Consider the following 26,619-nt stretch of genomic DNA (forward strand, 5'->3'; position numbering starts at 1 on the left):
ATCTGTCAACTCACACTTTCAGACAAAATTTCAGTTTGATGATGATATCATAATTTTCTTTCTACTTTATGTCATAGTTTGTGTTGGCATAATCGCATAAAATCCCCCCAAAAATTGCATTGAAGGTTGTGACTGTAATGTGAAAATATGAACAATTGGAGGGGTATGAATACGTTAAGAAAAAACTTCTTGAGCAGCTTGATCTTTCATTTGTTGCTCTTATTTTGTTAGTTGGAACTAAACTACGTAAATGACTAATTCTTGTGGCATTTCCCATAAATGTAGACAAGAGAAGAAGAGGAAGGAAAACTGTTGTGACAGACTGCTTTCAAGACTTTTTCTTAAAATCAGTTTGACACAGACTGTTTTGAAGACTGTGAGGAAGGGGAGTTTGATATGGTGAGTTAATTTTTCACATTTATTCATCTATTTATAACTCTTACTGTCATATTGACATATCCAAAAGACATATTTGTTCAATCTCTCTTGATTGACTCCATTTTTAAGCACATAGACCAGCTCAGTCTTTACATTGTAGGACTCAAGAAAACACTTAGGTAATTTTGGTGTCTTTGCAAAGTGTTAATAACTTTTTCATTACAATTTTAAACAAGATATCAACATAGAGTATTTATGGAGAAAGACATTAATTATTTTCCTCACTGTTTGGGAATAAATCAGACCACATGCTCCCTGTCTTAGGCCAGTCAAGATTACCAGAATTACTTTTATTTGCTAAATACCAGAGTAAAAGAAAAAGATTTGTTTTAGATAACATTTTTGTATTTTCCTCAAAGTCAGATTTACACACACAAAAATCACAGTACTCTGTCTTTGCAGCATCATATCTGGTGGGTTTGGTTACTGGAGGGACTGGTGCTCTTTATAAAGCGGAGAGTAACTTGAATAAAGGACATTATACAGAAATATTGATGCGACATCTCAAGATGTCAAACAGGGAGTTAAAATGTTGACATATACTGGTGTACAAAATTCACAATGATCCTAATCATAAAGCCAGATTAGATACAGTTCGAGGTGGTCATCACACAGAAAATCTTTTTGAAGAGCAAACAAAATGTGTGATTAAGACCTACAAAACTGACTCAGTGTCAACAGTTGTGTCAGGGCAATGCACCACAATTTCAGCAAATCATTGTGAGAAGCCTGTGTATTTATTTTTCAAAGATGTTCAAGTCGAGCTACACTGTTTGAAAGGGTGAGTTTTCCGAATGCCAAGCAAATTTACATAAAGTTTAGAAATTGAAGAAAGAAATATTCTGGTATTCAGCAAAAATGAATCACTTTTGTAATCCTGGTTGACCTAAAACAAGAAAATCTCAGTTAGGGTAAAAAAAAGGTTAAGTTTCAACTTTATAGATTTACATTCACTAACACAATGATTAGTACACAACGACTCAATGAAAATACTTGGAAGACAAAATATTTAATTTTCTTTTGACATAAAAGTATCTTTGGATTGAATTTAGGATTCATGCAGCTAATAAAAGGAAGGACTTTGTCAGTTCTCCGTTAGTGCAAATGAATTGTTGTCTCTTGAAAAATGTCAGAGCGACTGATGAGTGCCGAATGATTCAATCACAACCCCGTCAGAGGCCTGGCAGACGGTTAAACGTCATCAAGTTTGCTGCCATCTAGCGGCGGATAAGCAAAACTTCACAGTCCAGAGGAGAGGGAGGAAACGAAGAAATAGATGTCATTCCATTCTCTCACCTGACAAATCACATCCAGAGTCTCACTTTGGCTTTGCCAGTAGTGCAACAGAGTGGACGGTGGTTTCCTATTATTTTTGACTCGCTTTTGTTCGTACGGACTGAGCTGACGCGAATATAAAAAGGTGGCGTCAGTCAAGATAAATGCGGTCACAGCAGCAACAGGTAGAGTCGCTTCTGACATACCTTTGCTTGTTGGAGAATGGCAAATTTCCTCCAGGTGTAAACCGGAAGTTAGCGGCCGTTTCTTGAAGACTGCATGTTTTTTTTTTGTTTTGTTTTTTTTTTTCAGTTGGATTTAACAAAGAGCTGAGTGAGATTGGAGGACCCAGGGGAGAGAAAGGTTGTTGTTGTCCGGGAGGTCGCCGCTGGTTTCCCTCATCATGCCAGGGCACAGGAGGCAGGTAGGTGGTTGCTTTAATAATCATATTGATACATAATGCAGCTGCTCAAGGGACCGATATTAGTTGTATTACCAAAAGCTCGCTCCTTGAAAGCAATTCTTATTCATTTCTTTAACACAGAGTCCAGACAGGCACTGTGAAGCCCCTCTAAATGACACAAACCCATAAAAAAACTGATTATCTTTTTACAATGTTCATCTAAAGCCTGTTTGCATTTGCACTGTTAGTGATTGAACTCATATGGTGCCATTAGATTAGCCGCTCCTTTTCTGATCGGAACTACATTCAGGCTTAGCTGTATGGATGTGATTGCTCTGCTGATTGAGATATAGCCCAGTGACCTACCATTCATTCGGGTTAGTTAGATTGTGCAGCGGCAGTTCTATGTGGTTAGTCAGGTTCATGGTTTCTCCCTAAACTGGCATTCCTGGACACGCCTCAGGTTATAGTTAGACTGGATTTCTGTAGCAGGTGATGTACGCTCAAGTGCTTTGTGTAAGATTTGAATCTAGCACAATCAGACTCAGGGAACTTGTTGTTTGCTCATATGGATTTATCATTTCTAACACTTCCATGAAGATTTTATGCAGTTCCTACTTGTATATGGTTTATAACTGTGCAACTTAAGTTCAGCTTTTGTTGTTGTTGTTATTTTGTGATAAAGCCCAGTATCGAATTACTGGAATTTATAGGAGTGGTGAAGGAGAATGGCAATGAACTTCCTCCTGTGGTGAGTTGAACTGATGGGCCACTTCTAATAATACCCATAATTATTCTGATCATTCACCGATAAATCTGACCTGCATAATTTTTGCGTACACAGTTCACTCCACTGTCATACGACTACGTCCTGGTCGCCAAATTGATGGATGACCGGGAGAGACACGCCAAGAAACAAAGGGAATACATAGAACAGCTGCAGAATAAGAACTTCAAAGTGAAAGTGGGTCTTGCATAATAAACAAAAGCATATGCACTTTCTTTGTGGTAAAGTTCCTTCTTAATTTGTCACAATTTCTTCTTATTAGGAAATTATCAATAAAAATCTCGTCTTCTATGGGATCCAAGCACCAAAAGAAATATTTCAGAAATACAGGTATCTGCTCAAAATATCCGATGCCTGCAGTGGGAGCTCAGCAGACAACAATATCTCTCTTAGCACAAGGTAAGACCAGCAACTCTAGCTATGTTTGGCATTCAAAACAAAGCCTAATGCTATTTTAAACATGGTTCCTTTTTATTATTATCATATATTACAGTGTTTTCATACAAATTATCTCTAAAGACGCTACATGTTGCAATTCACATCTAAGGTTTACACACCTTCCTCATCAGTGTGAACGTATTATTAATTTCCAGCTTTAAATGATTTTATGAGCTGTTTTATTTTTGAAGAAGCTCATTTAAATTGGCTGTAATGAGGATCTATTTTCAAATACAACACTGAAATTCAGTGCATTTAAAAACAAGACCTGGCTTCACCATTTTGAATTTGAATATGCAGACACCCCAACTCATATGTGATTAAACACTACATAGCAATTTGCAAAAATGCTAAACTTTTTGCATAGCCGTCAACAAACCCAAGAAACAACTGGTATAATTCTTGCTGGAGTGAGTGAGTTCATTTTGATATGTCTTTCTTGACACAGACTCTAGCCTAAAGCATTACACTTGAACTTTAAATAGTTTAAGTCAGTTTAAGTCTAGAAGCTCAAGGTTATCCTGCTTTATCTCTCCTAAAACAGGTTTTGATCATAATCTTGTTTGAGCACCAAATTTCAACAAAGATTTTGCCAATATTTCTGCTTCTTTAGTATTCAATCCACATTACTAACTGCACTTGTACCACTTGAACCAAAATAAGCCCTCAGCATGATCCTGCCACTACCATTCTTGACAGTTGGTAATGATTTTCTTAATTATATTTTGACTCCTTCAAACATATACTCTGTCATTGTGACCTATTAGTTTAAACTTTATCTCATTTCACCATAGGAAGCTTCCTGAAAGTTGCAAAAAGCATTGGTGTCTCTATAAATTGCTAAGGGATGTTTATGCCAGCATTAGTGTGGATGTTTGTATACATTTGAGCTTGTTTGTAGTATTTTGACCATTAATTTATTTGAGAAATATACTAAAAGAAAACCTCAAATCTTATTTGGAAAAAAAAGAAAAAAAAAACTTGTCTTATTTTTCCTTGCTGAAAAATCATGAATGTTCCCACAAAAGTAATTTATGTCAAGATGTATATCAACTTCAGACCAAAACTATGACAGTTATTGTTTTTTTTATCAACAGTTCATTTTAAGATCACATTTTATTCTCTTGTGTGAACTAGGTCATTTCAATTCAATTTAAATTTATTTATGGGTCAGCTGAAAAATTGACTTTATTCTCCTCATTTGCTGCATTACTGACTTTACAAGTGATACTTGTCCCATTATTGCAGGATAAGGATTGTCCACTTCATAATAAATCACACACAAATCAGCACTAAAGGTGAGTCAGAGCAATTGGTAATCCGGGCTCTTAAAAAGTGATTTCAATCATCTCTTCATTTTTGTCATCATTCTCCTTTGCTGGAAACTTTTCAGAGACCCTGCGGGATCTCATGAAGGCTAAGGTTTTTGAGACGAGGTTCTGTTTACATGAGGTAAAATTCCAACTTCACATCATTGTTCAACACCAAGAGCATTCATTTCAGATGTAAAATGTAATTACAAAACAGTAATCACATTTAACTCCAAAGCTTAGAAAAGTCAGTTACATTTGATCAGATATGATTCAGTACACTAAACAGGTTTTGTGCTTGGTTAAATGTTTTTCTTTTTTTAGATGCTTCTAAGATAATGAGGTGAAACTTGATTGTTGCTTTCTTAACAAACCATTGTTGCCGAAAGATATTTGCTCACAGAAATGCAATGCAATTCATGTTAATACAATGAGTCATCCAGCGCAGGGAGTACGCAGGCTTGTGCGTGAGCATACAGTGTTGTTATGCGACTGGGAAAGCATTAGCATGTTTGCCCTTCTGTTTTCTGGACAAACACAGGCAGGATAAGATAAATTAATTTCCTGTGTGCTTAGCATGGAAATTAATCCATGCAACAATAATGTTAACTGAAACATGGCAAAACCTGTTAAAATGTTTTGAAAATGGCACCACATCACATTCTCACATTGCAGGACTCATCTTTTAGTGCAACTGTATGCAGTATGGAAGCAGTTTGTTCAAAGCTCTTTTTCATACTGATGATTTCCTTTGATTTTTGCGCCCCCGCTTTCAGAAAAGGAAACAGAAAGAGCTGAAGGAGGAATGGGCACGATGGACAGCCTGTCTCAAAGGGCAACCCATAACTAAAGTCAGGTTTGGACTGCAACACAACAGCCTCTTCATTATTCTGTTTTTTATGCAGTTGATTAAATGGCTGCAGGGTTGTTATAGAAACAAGAAAACAGCCAAGATCCCTCGAACATCATGTGCTGATAGAGGTCTGCCTGTGGAATTTCACATGCAAGCATAAAAAATGTTGATATCAGTCATACTACCAGAAGAAAAAGAAATGACTGGCAAGGATTTTTCTTTTCAACATAATTATAGACATTTATTAAAAAGAAGATGCAACACATGATTCATCCCTCTGCATGACCGTAGTATTTTAACAGTACTGGCACTACTCTGTTTGACTTGCAACACAAAACCTTTATAATTTGTTGTTTATTTTATTTCTGCTTTTATTCATTCATCATATTTTTAAACACCATAATTTCTGTATATTTCAGCTCACGAATCATCTGTAAATGTTGAAGCTTCTGCAATATTTTTGTAGTTAAAAGAATAGTACAGAATTTCTGAAATTGGATTTTGCTGAAAGGTTATAAACAGTCATTATCTTACACGCAGTAGATAATTCTCTCAGCATATTAACTTTGACAAAACAGACATTATTAGTCCCAATCATGGCTACAGTGCCTTGCAAAAGCTTTTTTTATTTTTTTTTTTTTTTGCATTTTACAACTATAAATTTTCTTTCTTTGTCTTTCTGTTTGGACTTTGTTTGATAGACCAACATCAGGTAGCATATATTTTTGAAGTACAAAGATAATAAGACATTAATTTATATTTTCTGTGCAAATATAAATCTAAAATGTGTGGTGCTGCCCCCTTCAGTTTCAGAAGAAGAAAAGCGGAACTTCACTGGTTGAGCCAACGAGAAGATGCAGGTTTTCTTCTAATTAAAGGGTGTTAGCTTGCATGCTAGTCCTCCAAAGGAATTGCCATTAATAAGTAGTAGGAAATAAATATCTTGCAACAAGAAACAAGAAGCAAAAACGATAACGACTCTTGATAACAACACTAGATTCATAATTTGGGTTTGTTGTCAGAAACCCCAACATTTTAATCTTAGTGAGAATTTTAACTTTAAAAAAGTAAGCAAACAAACAGAAGCCTTAACATTGTAATCAACTCGTAAGTACCAAAATAATAAAAAAAAATATAAACAGACTGTCAGTCAAAGTTTAAAAGTATAAAAACAACAAAAAATGTGTCATTGTTAAAAACTGGAACTGCATCAAAACTTTCCTCAAACAAAAGAGAAGATCCACTTTTGATCTGAGCCACATTGCAAATGAAGCTTGTAACCAAACTCTCATTGTTAAGATTTATGTTTCATGTCCATAGGTGAGAGGTGACAGATTGCCTGAGCCCTAATCCCTCTATCTCACTCCAGCCTGCCATCAGTCATGAACAACAACCCAAGAGTCACTTTACAGCCCACATGGACCGTGTGCCACCAGTGGAAATCAAAACTTAGTTTTTACTTATGTTGAGAACAAACATCTGATCACACCTGACTTCATATATGAATAATTTTAGTCTTCTGTCTTTTCCTAAACTTTCTAGGCAAACGCGATTATTTCATCGACATGCAATGTTTATTATCAGCCAATCAGTATAATCTATTTTTACAGCGCTTTTCAGCAACAGGGCAGTTCAAAGTGCTTTACACCATAAAAACATAAAAAAGATTATGCATGTTACTTTTACTTTTTGGTAGATTTAAATCAAGCTAACTGTTTTAAGACCCAATCAATAAGCCTATACATTAGTGCCAGATAATCAAGAAAACCCCTTAAATGTATCAGATCCTCAAATAAATTTATTTAAACTAAATATCATACACTGAGAACCAACTTTCAAATGATTTTATTGAATAAAGCTGCAGTATGTCACTTATATAAAAAAAATGTTTTGTGTTTTAAAATTTTTTTTTTTTTTTTTTTTTTACATATTTGTAAAATTGTCGTGAAAAGATCAACCTTCCCACAGTGCTGCTGTTGCCTTTGGAAGAAATGCAAAAACAACCAATCAGAGGCAGGAGGAGGACCTTACCGCTGCCAATCATCCTCATGTATTTGCTGGGAAATATGCTAATGGAGGTTAAACAACTTCGCATTACAGGAAAACAATTCTAACTTGTCTGAACATTCACAACAGATTCTGCTCTCGGGATGTAGCTGCAGCATTGCAGAGAGAAAGGAGGGATGGTGAGCACACGAAGGATGATTGACAGCGCTAAGGCCCTCCTCTGGGCTCTGATTGGTTGTTTCTAGTTAGCACTGGGAGAAGGCAGACTAGCTAAATTTTTCACAGAGCTGTTGAAGGTTCACTGTTCCATTACAAAACCTTAGAAATGGCTTTGTAATTGTTTCCAGACAAATCAGTAACTTTCTTCCTCATCTGTGTTTGAATGTCTTTAAGGCAATCTGGGATTACTTTTTTTTTTAGATATTTTAGCCCACTTCTCATTATCAGAAAGGTTCTGTTTAAATCTCTTGAATCTACAGGTTTAGCAGTTTATATGTGTCAGTGCGGTTAATAAAATTTTGCACAACTTTCCAATGAAATGTGATAAAGCACATTTATTTCAGTTAATGAGGGATACTTTGTATCTCTTTAATAACATTAGAGAAATTATTAAAGTATGCAGGCTGTGGGCTCCTTTTTGATGATGATATCTTACAAAATATAATGTCTCTTGCTTGTTTTCTAATTGAAACAAGCAATTTAAACATGACTGGATGATGTTTATATGTTTTTTTGTGCTATGCAAATAAACTTCAATTGGCTTTACTTGAATTAAGAACTAGTGTTGAGGGCCAAAGCTATGGCTTACCTTTATTTCTTGAGTGAATAAATCGAATAATAAAACTTTAGCAGTGAATTTGAGTTTCTTTTAAAAGATTTGGGAAATAGTTGTTCAAAATAAATCCATGATTTAACAGAGTGTGGGGACTTTTAGCTATAACTTAAAGCACTATAGCTTTTAGCTATAACTGATAAAACCATGATTTGAAAACTTTTTATGTTGAGTTTCACCATCACTGTCTGATAGTAAAATTTAGTTTGACTTCAGACATTAAAGTGTTAAAAATAATGAAAGGAGGCAGATGCTTTTTCACAGTGCTGTATTTGCATCCAGTTTGTTTCTTCACTGACTTGGGTTTTTCTCCTTGTCTGCACTGTTTGTGTGTTTTTCAGGGACTACTTTGGAGAGAAGGTGGCCTTGTACTTCCTGTGGTTGGGATGGTACACATTTCTCCTCATCCTACCGGCTGTTATAGGCATCTTAGTCTTTCTCTATGGCCTCAGCTACTTCAACTCTTCACCCCTTGTGTAAGCTTTCCAACATTTTCTTTCTCTTAAGTGAAATGACAGAACATTTACCTCTGTAATTACCCCTCCATAATGACTGACCTTGCTGTCTTGTAGACAAGAGGTTTGTGAGTCTAACACAGTCATGTGTCCACTTTGTGACAATGGTTGCAAAGTGTGGAAGCTTTCAGACACATGCTCATATGCCAAGGTTTGTCTGTTTAACTGCTAAGTAGCTCTGTGGTTAATAACTGCTGGTTGGTTCTCACTTCTGGTCTTCTCTGTTGACAGCTGAGCCTGCTGTTCGACAATAACGGCACGGTGTTCTTCGCCATGTTCATGGCAATATGGAGTGAGTTTGTGAGCACATGAAAACACGCACATTCAAAATAATAAAACCCATACCTCACATTGAGACACATTTATTTACTGAAATTAAGCTGTAGCTTTCTGTTATAATGCTATTGTGTATTTGCTGAAACATTTTGGCTGTACCTTGCACGATTGCTTGTTCTTCTGTCTCAGAATTATTTCATTTAGTTGCCAGTTTTTTATGATAACGAGAAGTTCACTGCCAAGAAAATATCAAACCTACTCCTCTTGGCTACTTACCTCTGAAAAAAGCGCCATCTGTCTGTGGGAGTGGTTAACCATGCAGCAATTTATATAATCTGAAGTAATACATATCCCTGGTTCTAAAAAGGCTAAGAAATGACTTGACAGTGAGACAAAGTGAGATGTTCCAGACCGTAACTTTACTCCAGGTTGGATGTTTGCACACACTTATCATGGGCATGGTTTAGGGTTCCTAAAAAGTATTTGAACCCTGGTTTCATACAGCATATGAAATCCAATAGACTTTAAGTATAAGAATTGAATGCACAAGGTTGATTTTATTGTGACACGGTCAAAATTATACATACGGGTTCAAATATACACAGTCCCAGAGCTATTACAATGTACAAATGGAACTTTAATACATATTTTCCAAACTTCTTTCACATATAGTATGAGATGTATTTAGTACAAGTAAATAAATATAAGAAATAGTAAACATAGAGTAACTTGGTTGTATCAGTGATGCACTCTTCAATTGAGACTTTGCTAGAGCTTCTTTTGAATCTGTTTTGGTGTTCAGTTTAATTTCAGACCTTCCATCAGTTGTAGAGAACGTGATGAACCAGAGTTCAAATTCAGCTGTCCCAGTAGCAGATCCTTGACATTTGCTCTTTTGCATCCTTTAGTTAGAGTTATTGAGATGCTACAAAAGATCGACAAGGTCTCATTTTACAAATGGATCAATCAGGAGAAGTGAACAAATAAATTTTACCACACACCTTTTTCAGATTAAAGGAAGTAAACAGATGACTAGAGAAATTATTGGACGACAAGGACAACACAAAAACATTTCTCGGTAACTGCTAAAAAAAAGAAAATGGTCATGGAGGCGGCCAACAAGAGTTTCTAAAAAGTATTGGTTGTTTTCTACATGTGGCAACAATGTCTTGTATTCTTCATGTTTGTGAAGCAAGACGTAAAGAGCTAAAAGATAAAACCATCTTCTTCCAAAGGAAACACCCTGTTCTTGTTAAAATCTCCCCAGGCCTTGTGGGATCATGTGTTATGGTCTGGTGAAACTAAACTGGAACGTTAGGGCTTCCGAAAACACACGTTTAGTATAAAAACAACAGCATCACTAAAAATACACCACCCCTACAGATGGGAAATGAATGTGCACACCTTTGAGAGTCAATAAGTATTAAGAATTTTGTGCCTAAACTGTATGCTCTTTATTTAGAGCATACAGTTTAGAGCACATATGTCAGAGTCAAGGCCCGCGGGCCACATCCGGCCCGCGAGAAGATTTTTTACGGCCCCTGGGATGATCTTGATTTATTATTAGAACCGGCCCGCAGACCGCAGCAAGCCGGCACCCCGTCTGAAAAAAAATCTTCCTTATTTGACGATCCTCACAACGCACCCCCCCCCCCCCCCGTTCGATCTTCACAAAGCGCACTTCGTCCGCTGTACTGTTGGAGACCACTGCACTAGACTATATGCGTCATTTAAAAGTCCGGCCCTCGGCTTGTAGCTAAATTTTTTATTTGGCCCTCCGTCCATTTGACTTTGACACCCCTGGTTTAGAGCATGCTCTTTTTTTAGAGCATGTTGGTTTTGGCAGAATTTCTAGATTTAAGTTGAAATTTCTGGATTTCGGACACAGACCCAGTCCTCAATCACAGTGATTTAAAAAACTTTTTTGTGTGAAGTTGAGTACAGGGCAGGTTTAAAACCTGTGCTGTAACCTGTTTTGTCCACATGTGCGTTTCAGGTAATTTGACTGTGGATTGGAGAAAATCCTCAATAATTAAAATCTTGTGGAATCAATTTTTGTTCAAACAAATCATTAAAGATGTGTGAAGCATCTTTGATATATCATAAAAAAAAGAACAGTTCAAATGTATTTTTAAAAGTGCAAACTTAGGAATAAATCTGGGCAATCTTCTGATCACTTTGATATTATCAGAACGTCCGACACAAATTTTTATCAACATGAATATGAGTCACATATAATGTATGAGTTGAAACATATTGCAAATTTTTGAATGTTTGAATTTATTTTCAATTTTGTCTGGAAACTCCCACAAATTTTGGACTTACAAGTAAGATTTAACCCTGGAATGAAACTATTTTTTTAGTCCAGTTTCAATCTGGTTAAAATTTTCTGTTTGTTTGTTGGACAATAAGCTGCAAATTTCAATAACGTAAATGTCGAAAACACATAAAAGTAATTATGTGTAATAATCAGGTATTTACAGAGAAGACTCTCTTCCACAGCAACACTGTTTATGGAGTTCTGGAAGAGACATCTGGCCAGTTATGTATGCGAATGGAGAGTGACTGACTGGTCTGAATCAGAGGTACAGTCAGTTTGGAATATTGTATTTCTCTCAGGCAGCAATAGAGCTCATCGAATTGCCCTTTGGTCTAACTTATTGCTTTAATTTTGTTGCAGGAGGAACTGATCCTGGAACTCGTGAACAATGCCGACTGTCGCCCGAAGATCTACAAGCATTCTTACTTGCGCACCGCTCTGGTTTTGATCTTTGTCATAGTTATGGTGAGATATGTCATTTTTCTGACCTCATCAAAATGCATTATTTGGTCAAAATAAGAGGGCCAAATCTGTTCTAGGTGTCAGAAATGTGCGAATATATTGTGGTTTTCAATAAATTATGGAGACCCATATATTTATTGGCAGGTAACAGATTTTTTTTTTCTGTTTTCTCAGATACTGGTGATTATTGGCTTGACACATTTCTTGGTGGTATTCAGGGTGCTTGTAGCAGGACTTCTGGCTAAAGATTTCCAAAGCAACCTCGGCTCTATGTTGGCAGGCGCTCTGCTCCATTTCATCATCATCACCATTATGACTAAGGTACTAAGACCTCTACATGTATATTTCATTGTTATTGTTGCAGTATTCTCTCTGATCCTGATATCTTGTGATTTTTATTTATTTATTTATTTTTTGCAGGTTAACAGGATTGTTGCTATGAAGCTCTGTAAGATAGGTATTTTTGCTCTATTTCTTTCTGGTGTCACAAATATCTAATTTAAACTAAAGCAGGAAGTTGGGAATATAAAAAAATAAGCATGCACACGGGAAAAAATTGTCTGTTGTGATTAATCACTAAAAAGCGTCTTTGGCTTGAAAATTTAGGGCAGAGCTTAGAACTAGCAATACTAAAACCTGTAAAGCACATTCTCTTAATGACTTTAAACACTTTAAAAGCTACACACTGTTTTTATTGGTTAGGACACAAAGACATAAAAAATCAAAACAAAATTAAAAAAAGATTCCCAAGCAACTCAAATATTTTTACGAATGTGTTCTGTACTTAGACTTTGGATGAGTAGGGCTATACTCAAGGGAGGGAAATATTGGAGACTGCATTAATGGATATGATGTATGTCAAATTCTCTGAATATTGTTCGTCTTTTGGGCCTGTGTAAACCTAGCAGAGCTTTGAAACATGTTAAACATTGTTCTGTTCAACAGAAGAGACAAGGTCATTTGCTGACACGGAGAACAGTTTCACAGTCAAGATGTTCACCTTCCAGTTCTTCACCTACTTCTCCTCCCTCTTCTATGTTGCATTTTTTCTTGGCAGGTAAAACTTTGGATTTATGCTCTGATTTCTGAAGCCTACTGTTCTTCACTAATTGGTTTAGGCTTACAGGACAAGTCACTGAATGTTTTCTTGCACTGATAACAGGATTAATGGCCATCCAGGTGAATATGTACGGCTTGCAGGGCAATGGAGACTGGAAGAAGTGAGTGATTACGGTTTCATATCTCATTTATCAAGAAACAGCTGAAGGAATGCTGTTACACTTTTTATGTGAATAAAGTTCCTACAAGTTTCACTTTCTTTTAGTGTCACCCGAGTGGATGTCTCACAGACTTGTTCATTCAAATGGCAATTATAATGGTGCTGAAGCAAGTCATCAGTAATATGTTTGAGTACTTTGGTCCGTAAGTAATATTCACTTTAATTACTTTCCATCATATAGTTTTTTTTTATGTCATCCTTTCTTATGTTGTGTCATATTTTATTTTATTTTGCTGACCAGACAGAGGTTGGTAGTAACTATTTACATTTATGTAGTTACATTTACTTGAACAAGTCTGTGAAGGAATAAATAAAAAAACTGAAATTTTGGAGTAGTTTAACTCTTAGTTGAATTAGATCTTTGGATGCTCTACCCACAGAGAGGAATTTCACTCAATTTTATTATATAGCACCACATCATAGCACATTGCATCATACTGTGTTGTTACGTTTAGCATCATATTGCAATATAACATATCCGATCACATCAACTTATATCATATGGCACTGGATAGTTTTATCTTAATCTTTTTGCTGATCGCTCTTGAAAGTGAATCATCTCTCACTCTCGCCCTATTTCTATTATTGTCCTCTCTGAATCCTGAAGCCAATAAGGTATCATATTGACTTATCTCGTGTTGTATCATGTACTTTCTAAATGGATTGTTGGTTTAGGCTAATTAAAGCTGTCTGTTTGCATTAGCTTGTTCAAGAAGTTCTTGGAGAAGAGGAAAAGGCAACCTAAGCTGCAGAGGAAATGTGCTACCTGCTACCTGAAAGATGACAATCCGCTCAAAGAGGGACAAGAGCTGTGCGACAACTGCAAACTCAGGGACTGGCACACGAACTTTGAACTCTCCGATGTGGACTCTTTCAGCCTCTTCAATGAGTTCTTAGAGATGGGTATGAACTGTGTGAGTAGTAAACACAAACGCTGAACTTGGCTTTGTTAACTTTGTTTTTCTGTACTCTCACTGTAGTGATCCAGTTTAGCTTTACCACCATATTTGTGGCAGCATTTCCACTTGCTCCTCTGTTTGCTCTCCTCAATAACGTGATTGAGATCCGATTGGACGCCATTAAGATGGTCACACTGGAGCGCAGAATGGTCCCCAAGAAGACCAATACCATTGGTAACTATGATCTGTGGATAATATTAGTTTATTTTAGATTCATGCATGTTGACGGTTCTTTCCTTTTTCCTCAGGCGTCTGGATAGACATACTGGAGGCTATCGGTGTTTTAGCTGTCATTGTAAATGGGCTGGTAATTGGGGTTTCATCTGATTTTATCCCTCGACTTGTGTATCGTTACGTCTATGGGCCATGTGTCAACGGCACAGCAGGGGTGAAAGAGTGAGATCTTTTCCTCTTCTTTAAAATGGTTATATGTTGCCATAAAACATTTGCTTCATCTTGATTCTTGTGCCTCAGCTGCATGTCTGGTTACATCAACAACACCCTCTCCGTAGCATCAATGGCTGATAGCAGAGTAAAGTTTGACCCACACCAAATGGTCACAGATGGAATCAATGCTACTTCATGCAGGTTTGTTTTTCTTTCAAATTGTTTTTAAAAGTTTTTGTCTTAAATAAATAAAAAATTATTCTTTCAGCACGCATATTTTCCGTTGTGCTTCTTTTCACAGTTACAAAGATTACAGAGACACTGACTTTAATATTACCCATCAATTTTGGCTGATTTTAGCAGTGCGCTTTGCTTTTGTTATCCTCTTTGAGGTAAGTCTTGCCAACAACAAAAACCTTTCATTTACATCCTGGCTGAGCTTAAAAAATTTCTTTGAAAGCAATAGCAAAACCAGACATTTGAATTTTTTCTTAAAGCTGAATGACAAGCTGGGGAACAAAGCTCATTACAGATGGAGAAAGATATTGCATTCCTAACTTTATCTACTCTCCTTGCAGCATGTTCTTGTCATATGTAAGTTCATTGCATCCTGGTTCATTCCGCCTACGCCGATGAATGTGAAAAATGACGGACTCATGGACAAATTCAAAAGACTTCAAGAGGATCTAAAGTGAGTCTCTTTCTGTTTAGTTTCACTTCAGAAGACCTACTCTCAGTATAATAATTAACTACATACATGTACGATAATACATTATTCAGATCTTACTAAAACCCAGCAACATAAAAATACAATGACATTTCACAGACTCAGACTTCTGTCTTTACTTTACCAAACAGAATTACTGCTAAGTGTTTAAAAATTATTTTTTCATAACAGTTACACTCCTTATGAAAAAACTTGTCAACCTCAAAATAAACGTGTAACATTATCATGTTTCTGAAGTAAGGTAAGGTAATTTTATTTATATAGCACATTTTCAGTAACGGCAACAAATGCTTTAGAAGGAAATACAAACAAAATATTGAAACCAAAAGAAAGTCTAAAAGGTAAATGTATAAAACTACATATTGGTTCCCCATGTTTAATAAGAATAAGAATAAGTAGTCCATATGAATTAGGCGGTTTCTCTTTCTCCATGTTTGGAAAGAGTGCAATACAGTAAGTCAGGCGAGCCAAACTCATTCTCATTACTTCAGGGTAATATTAATGAAAACAAAACACACCCAAATACATGGCAAGCAGATTAATACCTGCTTTTAAAATTATTTTACAAATAGAAATCTGAAAAGTGTGGTGCAGAGCAGCTTGTTCATGTCTCTATTTCATACCCAATATGGCTTGAGGCAGACTGTAGATAGATTTCTTTTTATTTTTTAGTAAACGACTAAAAGTCAGCCAGTCAGCAGATCCTCCCACCTGAGTACCGCATGTCTGAAGCTCCCCCAGAGTTGTTCTCTGATTTATGCTCTCTTGTAGTGAATATCAGGTGCAAATTCAATTTAAACAGTTAGATTAATACATTCTGTGGAAATTTAAATGTTTGATGACTTTGATGACTTGTGATAACTAAGCATCAAAGCGCTTTGAGTGGTAAAAATGACTGGAAAAGCGCTATATAAGTTCAGTCCATTTACAATTTAACTAATGTTTTATTAATTTGCCTTTCAAAATGTACCCATAAAATATATTTTATCACTCATATTGTTATTCATCAGAGGACGAGCATTTATTTTAGCAGTGACACTTTTTTTCTGTTGTATTGCATTTTTCATTATTGTCTGTACTGAAGATGTTTAACCGTCCTGTTGTCCTCGGGTCAAAATGACCCGCCACTGTGTTTAAACTCCCCAAAGATCCACTAAATGTTAATGGATCTTTGGAGAGTTTCACTAAAAGATCCACTAAATGTTATTTTAGGACAACAGGAGGGTTAAGCAGATTAAAATATGAAACATATTATTCTGGTTCAGAGTGTGCTATTGAAATCAAATGACTTCATATGTAATTTCCTGCAGGTATTTCAAGCCTGACTCTGTTTGCACGCCTTGATGGGACTTTTTTTTACTGTGAAAACACAACCCCAGTGTGGCCTTGTGCATCTATGTGTAAAACTGGAACAGTTTGAAACATGTTATAATTATCCTGAAGAGATCAATAGTGAATTGAATTGACACTATAAGTGCTACCTGGATTGCACACATCGTTTTTATCCACGTCCTGAAAATCTTTACAGAAAGACAGCTTTCTTATTGTTGGATCCATATAGATAAGGTCAGAAATTTATACATGATATTTGCATGGTTCTCATACTAATTTTGGAGTTTTGATTATTTGATATATCCGTTTTGAATAATAATAACATATAATTTCAGGGACAGTTAAAACCAAGGATCGACACTGGGTTAATATATAGATATGGGCTTAGTATTTTAATGTGTCTCATCTTTGCAGTTATATGTTGTGTAATCATTTCATATTTTATTTTATTAAATAAAAAGCATGTTTATTTTTTAAATCACTAAAAGCACCAAAATGTTAACAATTATGCCCACGTTGAATGGATGTAAACCCCTGAACAGAAGTGTGTGTATACTGTAACTGATGTCACTTATCTTGCCTTTTATAACATTGTTGGTATCATATACTGAGTTTTGGCTGAGAGCTTAGTGTTGGATCTGTGATTTTGAGCCACACAGTATATGAGTGTTCTACTGAAAGTACTAAACTGCACATAGACTGCTGATTGTGTTATCATGATGCCTTAAGTTGTAAAACAAAACAAAAAAAAAATGCTTGTTGCTTTTTTTCAGATAGTTTGTTTATGTAAAAAATAATGTTTTCCATTATTATATTTTATATAATTGAATAAAATAAGAGATATGAATGTATATGAGACATTGTTTATGTCTGCATTTTTGTTTTGAGCAATAATAAAGCTTCTTAAATAATATTTCTAAATAGCATGTGGTCATAAACTGATAATTGACTTGATAAATAACTGAATAGCTAAGTAAAGTTACATGAAGCACTAAAACCATGATGTTCAAATCTACTCTGCCTGTAAACATTTACTTTAATGAAGATATTCAGTGATCAAAAATGTAAGTTTTTGTCATGTTTAAGTTTAAAGCAAGACCAAAATGCGGACGGGAATTTACAAATGCTGCAGGAGAACAGGAACATGCAGGACGATAGGAAACACAAATGAAAACAGGAGGATCTGGTCATGAACAATGAAACCAGTGAGCTATATAAACAAATGAAGGTGTGGAGAAAGTCATTGTATCCAAAAACCACAACACAAAAATGCTCATATGCCAAGGTTTCTTTGGGTGCCATCAAAATTATACTATGTATGTCACACATGATTCAAATCTACTGCATTTGTTAACTTAAACTCAAAAGATAAATATTGTTGAATTTGCCTGAAAATGTTTAGGCTGCTCAGCATCGATTCCACATTTGGATATTTTCTTTTATCTGCCTCAGAAGTATTTTAGCTGCCAGTTTTTCTGATGCCAAGGAGAAATTACATCACAGAGCAAGCTCCTCTTGGCTGCGAACCTCGGAGAGAGAAATCTTACATAGGCACTGGTGAATAGGTTGAATGTCATGCTTTGAAAATAAAAATGTGCTACACGCTTGTAGAGGATAAAATATTTAATTTCTAATTTCATAAACCTTCCTTGCACCATGTTCTTGTTTGGTGTAAATCCATGGTAGCCTGGCTTGTGCCAGCAGCTTCCCTGCGTGTGGAGAAAGATCTCAAAGGATTGAAAAAGGGAAAAAAATAGGGGGAATTTCAAAAATATGATGGTTTTAAAAATCACAACCAAGCAGGTTTGCACTTGACATGTAAAAATATCTACAATTTCTTCATCTTTAATGGATTTTCTGTCCATTTAAGACAATTGTTTCTGGAAGTGCTTTGAAATTTGGATTCCCTGATAGGACCGACTGTAAAAAGACTCGGCCACACCTCTCAGATATTGTTTGCATTCACACATTAAGTGCTCCTTATGTCCTGTTTAAAGACAGTTTTCTGATACTGGGACTCGTATAGAAGTATAAAAACTCACATCAGGGATATTCAAACCTCTTAAACTGTTTTTGTGTTACAAGGTCAATGTTTCAAAACCAAGAATTGGGTGAATAAGATTTAATCTATTGTTTAGATTTTTTAATCCACAGAGTCAAAACTGTGAATATGAGTTTAATATTTCCACATATTGTGATTTAATAAACATTGTGTACTTTTTTGTTAAATCACAACAATTTTATATCTCATCAGGCTTTCTCAGATAATAACATGACAATTAGTCTTATTGGCCACTTTAAAGGTCCCTCCAGGTTTCCCTTAGGTCTGAATGTTGGTGTGTGGTAATTTCTTTTGCATTTCTTGCCATGTTGTACATCTTAGACAGGTTGCCTGCCTCTTGTCCATGGAGACTTAAATCACCCCAATGTATTTTTAGTTATGTCCTGTGACTTTGGTGATGCTCTCGAAGGTAATGTATTAGAGGTCTGGAGGTGTATATAAATATATGCAAATTAAAAGTTCACATTAACTAAGAAAAGATGACAAAGTTTTGGCATCCTAGCTTTGGTAAATAATTTTTCAAGACCACTTAATGAAATGCTTTTTTCTTATCCTGTCCTAAATTACCGGATGCCCCAAAAGAAATCATGTGAATCCTTTTTAACTTTCTGAAAGGATCAAATAAAAATGTTAATTAACTTTATTGACAGTGGTAATAATTTTGCGGACAGTCCAACCAGCAGGTAGGCTGAGGTGAAACCGGAAATACACCTGAGCGCCGTTAAAATGTCTGTCTGAGTGCTTTATCACAGTTTTACCCACTGGAAGCAGAAGGGGCAGTTCTGTGAGTTTATGCTGTTCTGCCAGTGCAGGTTATTTGCATTGTGACCACAGGTAAGCGGTGTGCGCGTCACGTGGTCCGCCGTTAGCCAATCACGAGTGGCGCTTCAGGTACTTCCAGGTGCAGTTGATGAAACGGCAAGCTGACTTCTGCGTAGCCACTTCCATACTTCTGACAAACTAAATGGTAATAAAGTAATATTTTCGACTGTTATTGGGAACGACGTCTGCAAAGAAAGCGACGGAGGAGGACTATTTTCCGGCTTGAGGGAGGAGGAGGGCGAAAGTTTGGCTCATGGCTCTGCTTTTAGCTGCTTTATTAATAGTCTGCGGAATATCGAACAAGGCCATCGTCATCGGTAAGGATGGACAAAATGTTTACTTTAGTAACCATTAAACCTTTAGTCAGCTTTCTTAAATTGATTATTAATAATAACCTATGTATTTAGATTTACGTGATGCTTGTAGTACAGGGTCAATGTACATGTGGTCAAATATGTGGTCAAATATGTGGTCATATTTGTCACGGAGTCACATGTTGTTGCCTGGCAACAGGGTTAAATCTGGACTTTGAACCCGGATGGTCTAGTGACATTTAGACATAGTAAAAGAACCAGTCAGGGGATTTTCATCAGGGAAGGTTAGTTATTTATTTTAAAGTCACAATAAGCCCACATGTGACCAAATATTACACATTCATCATAACCTTAAATTCCATATAAATTTTTTACTTTTAAAGTATTCAGAAAACAAGATTTGGGTAAACTGTAGTTTGAGTATTATGGGTAATGTACTCAAATTCACACAAAGTCAATAAAGTATACATAACCAACTAAAATTAAGCACATTTCACACATTTCCTGAGGTGTTCAAGCTTTGGGAAGATTTAGCAGCTGGTTTGAGACAAAGTTGAAGAACTGAATGCACCAATGGTACTGAAAACAAAATAGACCCTCAGCATGGTAATGCCACTACCATCTTAGACATGGGGTACAGTATTCTTAGGTTTAAGAACTACTGCTCCACCTGGTGGTGCATGTGTTAAGCTTAGGCTATCACTTGAAGGCCAAAATGAGAGTTGTTACTCTCAAAACAGCTTTTGTTTTAATTTTTTCAGAGGGAGAGTTGGGAAATGGATATCACTGACTGAAAGGTCTACTGCAGACATTTGAAACAAACAGACACACTTGACCACTAACTTTAAAGAGCATTAATTTATCATGTATCCACATCCATTAACCTGCATTTTATCAAAACAGAAAGTTTTCATTTTGAACAATAAAATAGTGCAGGTTGTTGATTGGAGGATGTATATAAAAGAAAAAACTAAATCTTTTTATGTTAGCAGCCTGTTCAGCATTCGTGGTCAAAATAATAAAATGTTTATAATCTACAGACTTGATCTTTATTAGAAGTGTGTAACTCTGTTTCTTTCTGTAGGTCAGACCTGTGTGGATGAGAGCAGGTTTAAGGAGCAGGTGGTTTATTTAGGGCCTTCATATGTACTGCAGTGTCCTCTGCAGACACTTCAGCCTCAGAGTCTCCGCCCCTCCCTGTGGATCTGGCAGAAGGACTGTCAGCCGCTCCAGAATCAGGAAGGGAACGCCTTCCTGACGTTCTCCAGCATCCGTTTAGAGGACCAAGGAAACTACACTTGTACTCAGCAAGGAAACGGTACTCCATCATTCACTGTGCGCCTCGTAGTAAAGGGTGAGCATATAGTTTATATTTATCTCAAACCCAACAGCTTTAATGGTGTGTATTTACCGTCCAATAACTGCCTTTACATCAAGCATTTACTGTGGGCAGTTCTCACACTGAACACTAATACCTGTGATGTGTGTTTGCAGAGTCTCAGTGTGTTAAAGCTCCAGATTTTAAACCAAACGGCGACCCAACCAAACTCTGGAGGAGTGTGGGCTCTGTTGTGAAACTGAACTGCACTGCTCTGCTCTACTGGGACCCATCAGAGGAGCAGTGTGAAGCCACACTACAGTGGAGCAAAGATGGCCTGCCACTCACCAACCACACTCTCTACCTGCACAACACAACATCATGGTCTTTTGAAGCTTCTTTTTTAAAGCTGTTTGGTTTACTTCAGTTCACTTTGTACCTGAATTGATGATTGTAGAGGAAGGTAAGAGTATCTTTTCTCTCTTATTTATCAGGTCCCCTGATGCAGGTCAGCTGGTTGTCAGCAATCTCTTGGAGTTCACCCTTAGAAAGGCAGAGGATTTTGGACTCTACAGCTGCACCGTGAGGAACATTTCTGCTGACTTCAGCGTGCAAAATTCAAGTAAGACAAGTTGCAAAACATTTTGGGCTTTTCCACTCTAAAAGATTTTTAGAGAATTAAACCTGGATTTATTTATTTTTTTCATACAGACCTGTCCTCATTTGATTTTTAAATTTTTTTTCTGGATAAATTATATTCCTTATTATTTTAGAAATGACTCCAGTAGAAAAACCTCAGTCAGATATTTAAAGGGGAGGTATTAAGTAAAATTGACACTTTTGAACTTTAGATTACATTCTAATATTTTCCCTCATTATAAACGTACCTTTCATGCTTGCTTGAGAAATCCATGAATCTCCCATGACAACCAGTCTGCTGTGCCAAACACCTGGGTGGATCGAGTGCAGCCTTCAGGGCGTAGCTCCTCCTCCTCCACCTCACAGAGCACCCCTCCCCTCACGCCCTCTTTCAGCTCCTTCAGACCATCCAGCAGCAAGTAGCAAACACTTGGTGCATCATCTGCATGAGCTTCTTCTCAGTGAAATGCTGGAAAAAGTGTTCGAGTTTACAGGGGAGCGCTGTTGTGATGACTTGCTGAAGGTGGAGTTTCAAACAGAGCAGGAGTTATTAAGGAGACCGAGGCCCAATTTCAAGGTGTTAAATTTGTTTTATGTCATTGATAGTATTTTTTTTGCCTGGAAAATACAAAACACTGCCCCTTTAGTAATGTGTATGTTCAGCCCACACAGTCTTGTCCTGCAGAAACTCGCCTCTTGTGGAGGGGTAAGCCACTAAAGAATACAGCTAAATAAGCAGGTTTTGCTGTATCCAAACATATTAGTGGAAAACTGAAAGAAAAGAAAAGGTATGGCAGAAAAAGGGCCGCACCCTAGATGGAGTTAAGATTATTGCAAAACAAAGTCTATAAAGGAGTTTTTGGGCAGATTCCCGAGGTATTGACTGCAGTGCGAGTCAATACTTCAGGAGGGACAGCTATCGGGAGTGTTCACAACGTGAACTACAACTGACACATTCCTTCTCACGCCACTCCTGGTCTAACGAGAAAATGGGCTGGACTGTTGCTAAGGGATCCAAACTCCTATTTTCACGTCAAATAAAATTTTGTTTTCATTTGAAAAGGTCTCAGAGTCGGGAGGAATAGTGAAGATAAGCAGAATCCAGAATTTGTTTATTTGGTGTCATTTGTCCATCAGCTGATATTTGTCATTTACTGGTCTTAATAAATATACAATCTGATAATACAGCAGTTGTCATCTAGATATAAGTAAATAAATTGTCTTGTCTCATTATTATGTGCGTGTGTTCTCAGACAGTCCCAGCCACACAGCTGCAGTGATTGCAGCCATCTTCCTGCTCCTCCTGCTGGGGATAGCAGCTGTGGTTTACTCCAGGTGCCACCTGAATTTCAAGCTCTGGTACAAGAACTCCTATGGAGACTATGAACTCAATGGTGAGACTTGTCGAATCGTTGTGAGGTTGTTCTCGTGTAGAAGGATCAGTCTTAACTTCTGCTTTTTGTTTGCATCCGCAGATGGAAAATTATACGACGCCTATATCACTTATGTCAACAATGATTATGACAGGAAGTTCATCAACTTTATCCTTAAACCTCATCTGGAGAATAAAAATGGGTACAAGGTGCACCTCAATGACAACGATATCCTGCCTAACACTGGTAACAAAAGATTAATTAGGACAAATGCCATCAAATTATTACTACTACTTGTTTTACGTAAACATGCTGCCTTTCAGAAACGCATAAATGTAGTATAACAATTATAAATCTGCCTTCTTTATTAAACAGAGCCTTCTGCAGAGCTCCTAATGAACATAAGCCGCTCGCGTCGCCTGATAGTGCTTCTCTCCAACGCTTATCTTGAGCAGGACTGGTGCACAAATAATTTCAGGTCAGTCTCAAACAACACAAATCTATTTTGCCATAAAGGAGCAATAAAAGTTATAGCAATTATGTAAATGTACCACTAGAGGTCAGTATTGAGTCTGAAGTGTTGAGTCTGTGTGTTTTTTCAGACAGGGCCTCCTGCACTTGCTGGAGTTATGTCAGCAGCCCATCCTGATCACGTTGGAGGGTCAGTTCAAACGCATGAGTCCAGAGATAAAGCAGCTGCTCAGTGAGAACGAGCACCGCCTCACCTTACTCACCTGGAGGCACAACTCTGTGGTAAGATTTAAGAGAAGGCTTCTGCGTTTGGGATTATAAACCTCCATAAGAGCTGCAACGTCCACAAAGATATAGTTGTTTCTAAAGACAACAACTCATGAAGACTACCTTATTATTAAGTCAAAAATAATTCAGAAATATAAGCATTATTACAACAAAACAAGCTACAAAGAAGTGATTATTTTGTTTCTGGTAGCACTTGCAGTTTCAGAGATTAACTAAGTCTTTGCTTTGCATGGAGGTTCTTTAAATGTGTTGCTGTTTTATCAGACTGCATAGAAGTGGGGTGAGGTTTTGTCTGATGTAACTGTTGAGCTTTAGGTTTAAATGTTGCCTGATTGTGATTGGTTTCTTTAAGTTTGTCACGCCCACTTAAAAGCAGTGACAGGACCTCAGGCGAAACAATGCAGACTGTTGGAGAAATGATCAAACCAGTTCCAAATGCTTTCCTTTGTGTGCCTTATTTTGGAGGCTAAATCTTTCAATTTAATTAGAGCCTAGATGTAAAAGTAAACACAATTTTAAAGTGGAAACATATGCTGAAGGAAATTAAAGGAATCAGTTTGTTCTAACGTTGTTTTCTGGGTTGTTGAGCCCCAAATCTGCAGCTTTATTTATTTAAAAGCAGCAACACAAAGACGGCAGAAATCAGTATTTTAAAAGGATTTTTTTTCTGTTTGCTACTTTATAAATTCTAATTGTAACTTATTTTTTGGGGGAAATTTATGGGATGGACAGATAATTGTAAAGTAAAAGAAAAAAATATGCATATTTTTTCCTAGTGTGACATGCTTTTAATGTATTTTAGAAGAAGTCCTCTCTGCAGTTACAGCTGCAAGTCTTTTTGGGGATCCACATCCAGAAATAAAAAATTTCACTCATTCTTCTTTGCAAGATGAAGTAGAATACCTGTGAACTGCACATTTCATGTCTTTGTACAGAATTTCCATTGGACTTAGGCCTGTAAATTGACTGGAACTTTCTAAAATATAAATATGTTTTGATATGAACATTCACCCATCCTCCTCCCCAACACCAGTCAAAAAAAAGTATTTTCTTTCAAAATCTTTTTTTTTTTTTTTTTTTGCAGAAAGCTTACTAACTTTGATGTTACAAACACAGAAATTTTCCCATTGTGGGGCAATAAAGGATGTTTCTGTTTCTATACTATCCTTAATATGTGTTGTATTTGTTTATTTGTGGATATTCCTCTGTCAGACTCCTTCATCAGCATTCTGGAAGGAGCTAGCATTAGCAATGCCTCGCAGAGTCATTTTCCACAAGGATTGTGCTGGCGACCCCCAGACTATACTGCAGGATGATAAGGACCCCATGCTGACCCTTGACCCTGACTACTTGGACTGTCGCTCGGACACCAACCCTGCTGGAGATTTGGGTAAAACCAGTACTAGTGGCACATGTATATTTGATTGATTCACACACTTTCCCATCACTTATTTCTTGTTTCTCCTGGTAAAGATGTTTAAATCCATGTATTATTGAAACGACATGATCTATAAGTGCAATATGATCACTTTATTGCGTGTTTATAAATTGTAATGCTCCAGCCCTGTGGTGAGGATTTCTCTGAAAGTTTAGAGGTATGGGCATGGAGGTCTCACATTGGGTTTAAGCCGTTAAACCAAACCATCTGAGTTTGTTGCAGATTATATGTTGGTATGTTTTTAAGTAAGTCAGAAATGTAAAACAAACTTCCCGTGTAGGTTTTTGTTAGATTATTGGAGCAGCCATAAGTTTCTGTGCAACAAAATTTTAGGTTATTTTGACTATGTGTTAATTATTCCTATGAAATTAAACCCCAAAAATCTTTTTAATGCAGGATGTACATCTGCACTTTGAACAATATTTAAAGAAATGTGTGAAGAAATATGACAGATATTAGAAGTAGCTAAGAATTAAACAGTATTATTTAAAAAGTTAAGTCGACTGTGAGTGGGTTTGCTTTAAACTCAACATTCACTACTTGCTAACAAGACCCAGTTTGAAACCAGATGAGGCATGTGGATGCGTTTTCACATGGTTTCCACATTGTAATTTGTGATTTGCTGCAGGTCTTCGTTGTCCGATGCACAGGGCTCTGGCCTGTAAAGCTCCCATCCTTCCTGCTGCTCCAGTTGAGGAAGCTCAAGCAAGAGCCTCCGATATCGACGTCTCAGATCTGGGAACTCGCAGCTATGAAGCTCGTTCAGACTTCTACTGCCTGGTCACTGAGGACATTTAATTCCTGCTTATATTTAAAATTCATTACTATGTATTTATGCTTCTTGCAGCCGTTTTTTTTTTCTTTTGCTATACATTAATCAAAATGTTAATTATCATAGATTGAGGTTTTTATGTTTTTCAGTTTTGTGACATTGTAAAGATCAGAAACACTAAAAGAACATTTTGGTTGATTTTTGTAAATATTTCTTTTTCTTTTAGTGCCTAAATGAGAAAGTAAAGATACAAAGACTTTGGTATTTAAATACTGTCATCATTTCAAATGAATGAGTCAAAGATTTGTGAAACAAAACACAGCACAGATCATCTTCAACAGAATTAAGGTACCTTTTTGTCATCGAAAGCGAATTACCTGCAGTGGAAAAAACAGATTAAATATGGGTGCAGCACAGAACATTTCATTTTGTTCCTGTCCTAGCAGGCGCAAATATGTAAACAGGGTGTGGCCAGTGCTTGTTTCAACAAACTGCATTTATGAATAAGAAATTCTCACTTAA

General features: G+C 36.7%; 2 protein-coding genes across 5 annotated transcripts; both read left to right on the top strand.

The window, feature by feature from the left end:
- The first annotated feature begins 324 nt into the window (after positions 1–324).
- Positions 325–17,530, top strand: LOC122835371 (anoctamin-9). Of its 4 annotated transcripts, none has more exons than XM_044124407.1 (25): positions 325–399; positions 2,026–2,137; positions 2,802–2,867; positions 2,961–3,080; positions 3,166–3,302; positions 4,590–4,639; positions 4,735–4,793; positions 5,428–5,507; positions 8,685–8,819; positions 8,916–9,009; positions 9,090–9,150; positions 11,637–11,719; positions 11,815–11,919; positions 12,091–12,237; positions 12,337–12,373; positions 12,862–12,973; positions 13,079–13,136; positions 13,241–13,338; positions 13,899–14,098; positions 14,176–14,328; positions 14,403–14,550; positions 14,629–14,742; positions 14,843–14,933; positions 15,120–15,232; positions 16,579–17,529. In XM_044124407.1, exons 2-25 carry the CDS (start codon positions 2,117–2,119, stop codon positions 16,610–16,612), a joined length of 2,316 nt encoding a protein of 771 aa, XP_043980342.1. In that variant the 5' UTR covers positions 325–399; positions 2,026–2,116; the 3' UTR covers positions 16,613–17,529. The 4 variants fall into 4 exon arrangements, with proteins under 4 accessions (XP_043980342.1, XP_043980343.1, XP_043980341.1 ...); XM_044124408.1 differs by having other exon boundaries at positions 380–399; positions 2,830–2,867; positions 16,579–17,528; XM_044124406.1 differs by lacking the exon at positions 325–399 and adding an exon at positions 1,693–1,898.
- Positions 17,531–19,419: 1,889 nt separating this feature from the next.
- On the top strand, positions 19,420–26,619 carry sigirr (single immunoglobulin and toll-interleukin 1 receptor (TIR) domain). The gene is made up of 10 exons (XM_044124420.1): positions 19,420–19,801; positions 20,883–21,152; positions 21,293–21,500; positions 21,611–21,738; positions 23,009–23,149; positions 23,231–23,374; positions 23,504–23,606; positions 23,731–23,881; positions 25,100–25,277; positions 25,954–26,619. The coding sequence occupies exons 1-10, from the start codon at positions 19,738–19,740 to the stop codon at positions 26,121–26,123; spliced, it is 1,557 nt and encodes a 518-aa protein (XP_043980355.1). The 5' UTR covers positions 19,420–19,737; the 3' UTR covers positions 26,124–26,619.

The sequence above is a fragment of the Gambusia affinis genome, linkage group LG08, assembly GCF_019740435.1.
Source record: "Gambusia affinis linkage group LG08, SWU_Gaff_1.0, whole genome shotgun sequence".
In the NCBI taxonomy this organism is placed as follows: Eukaryota; Metazoa; Chordata; class Actinopteri; order Cyprinodontiformes; family Poeciliidae; genus Gambusia; species Gambusia affinis.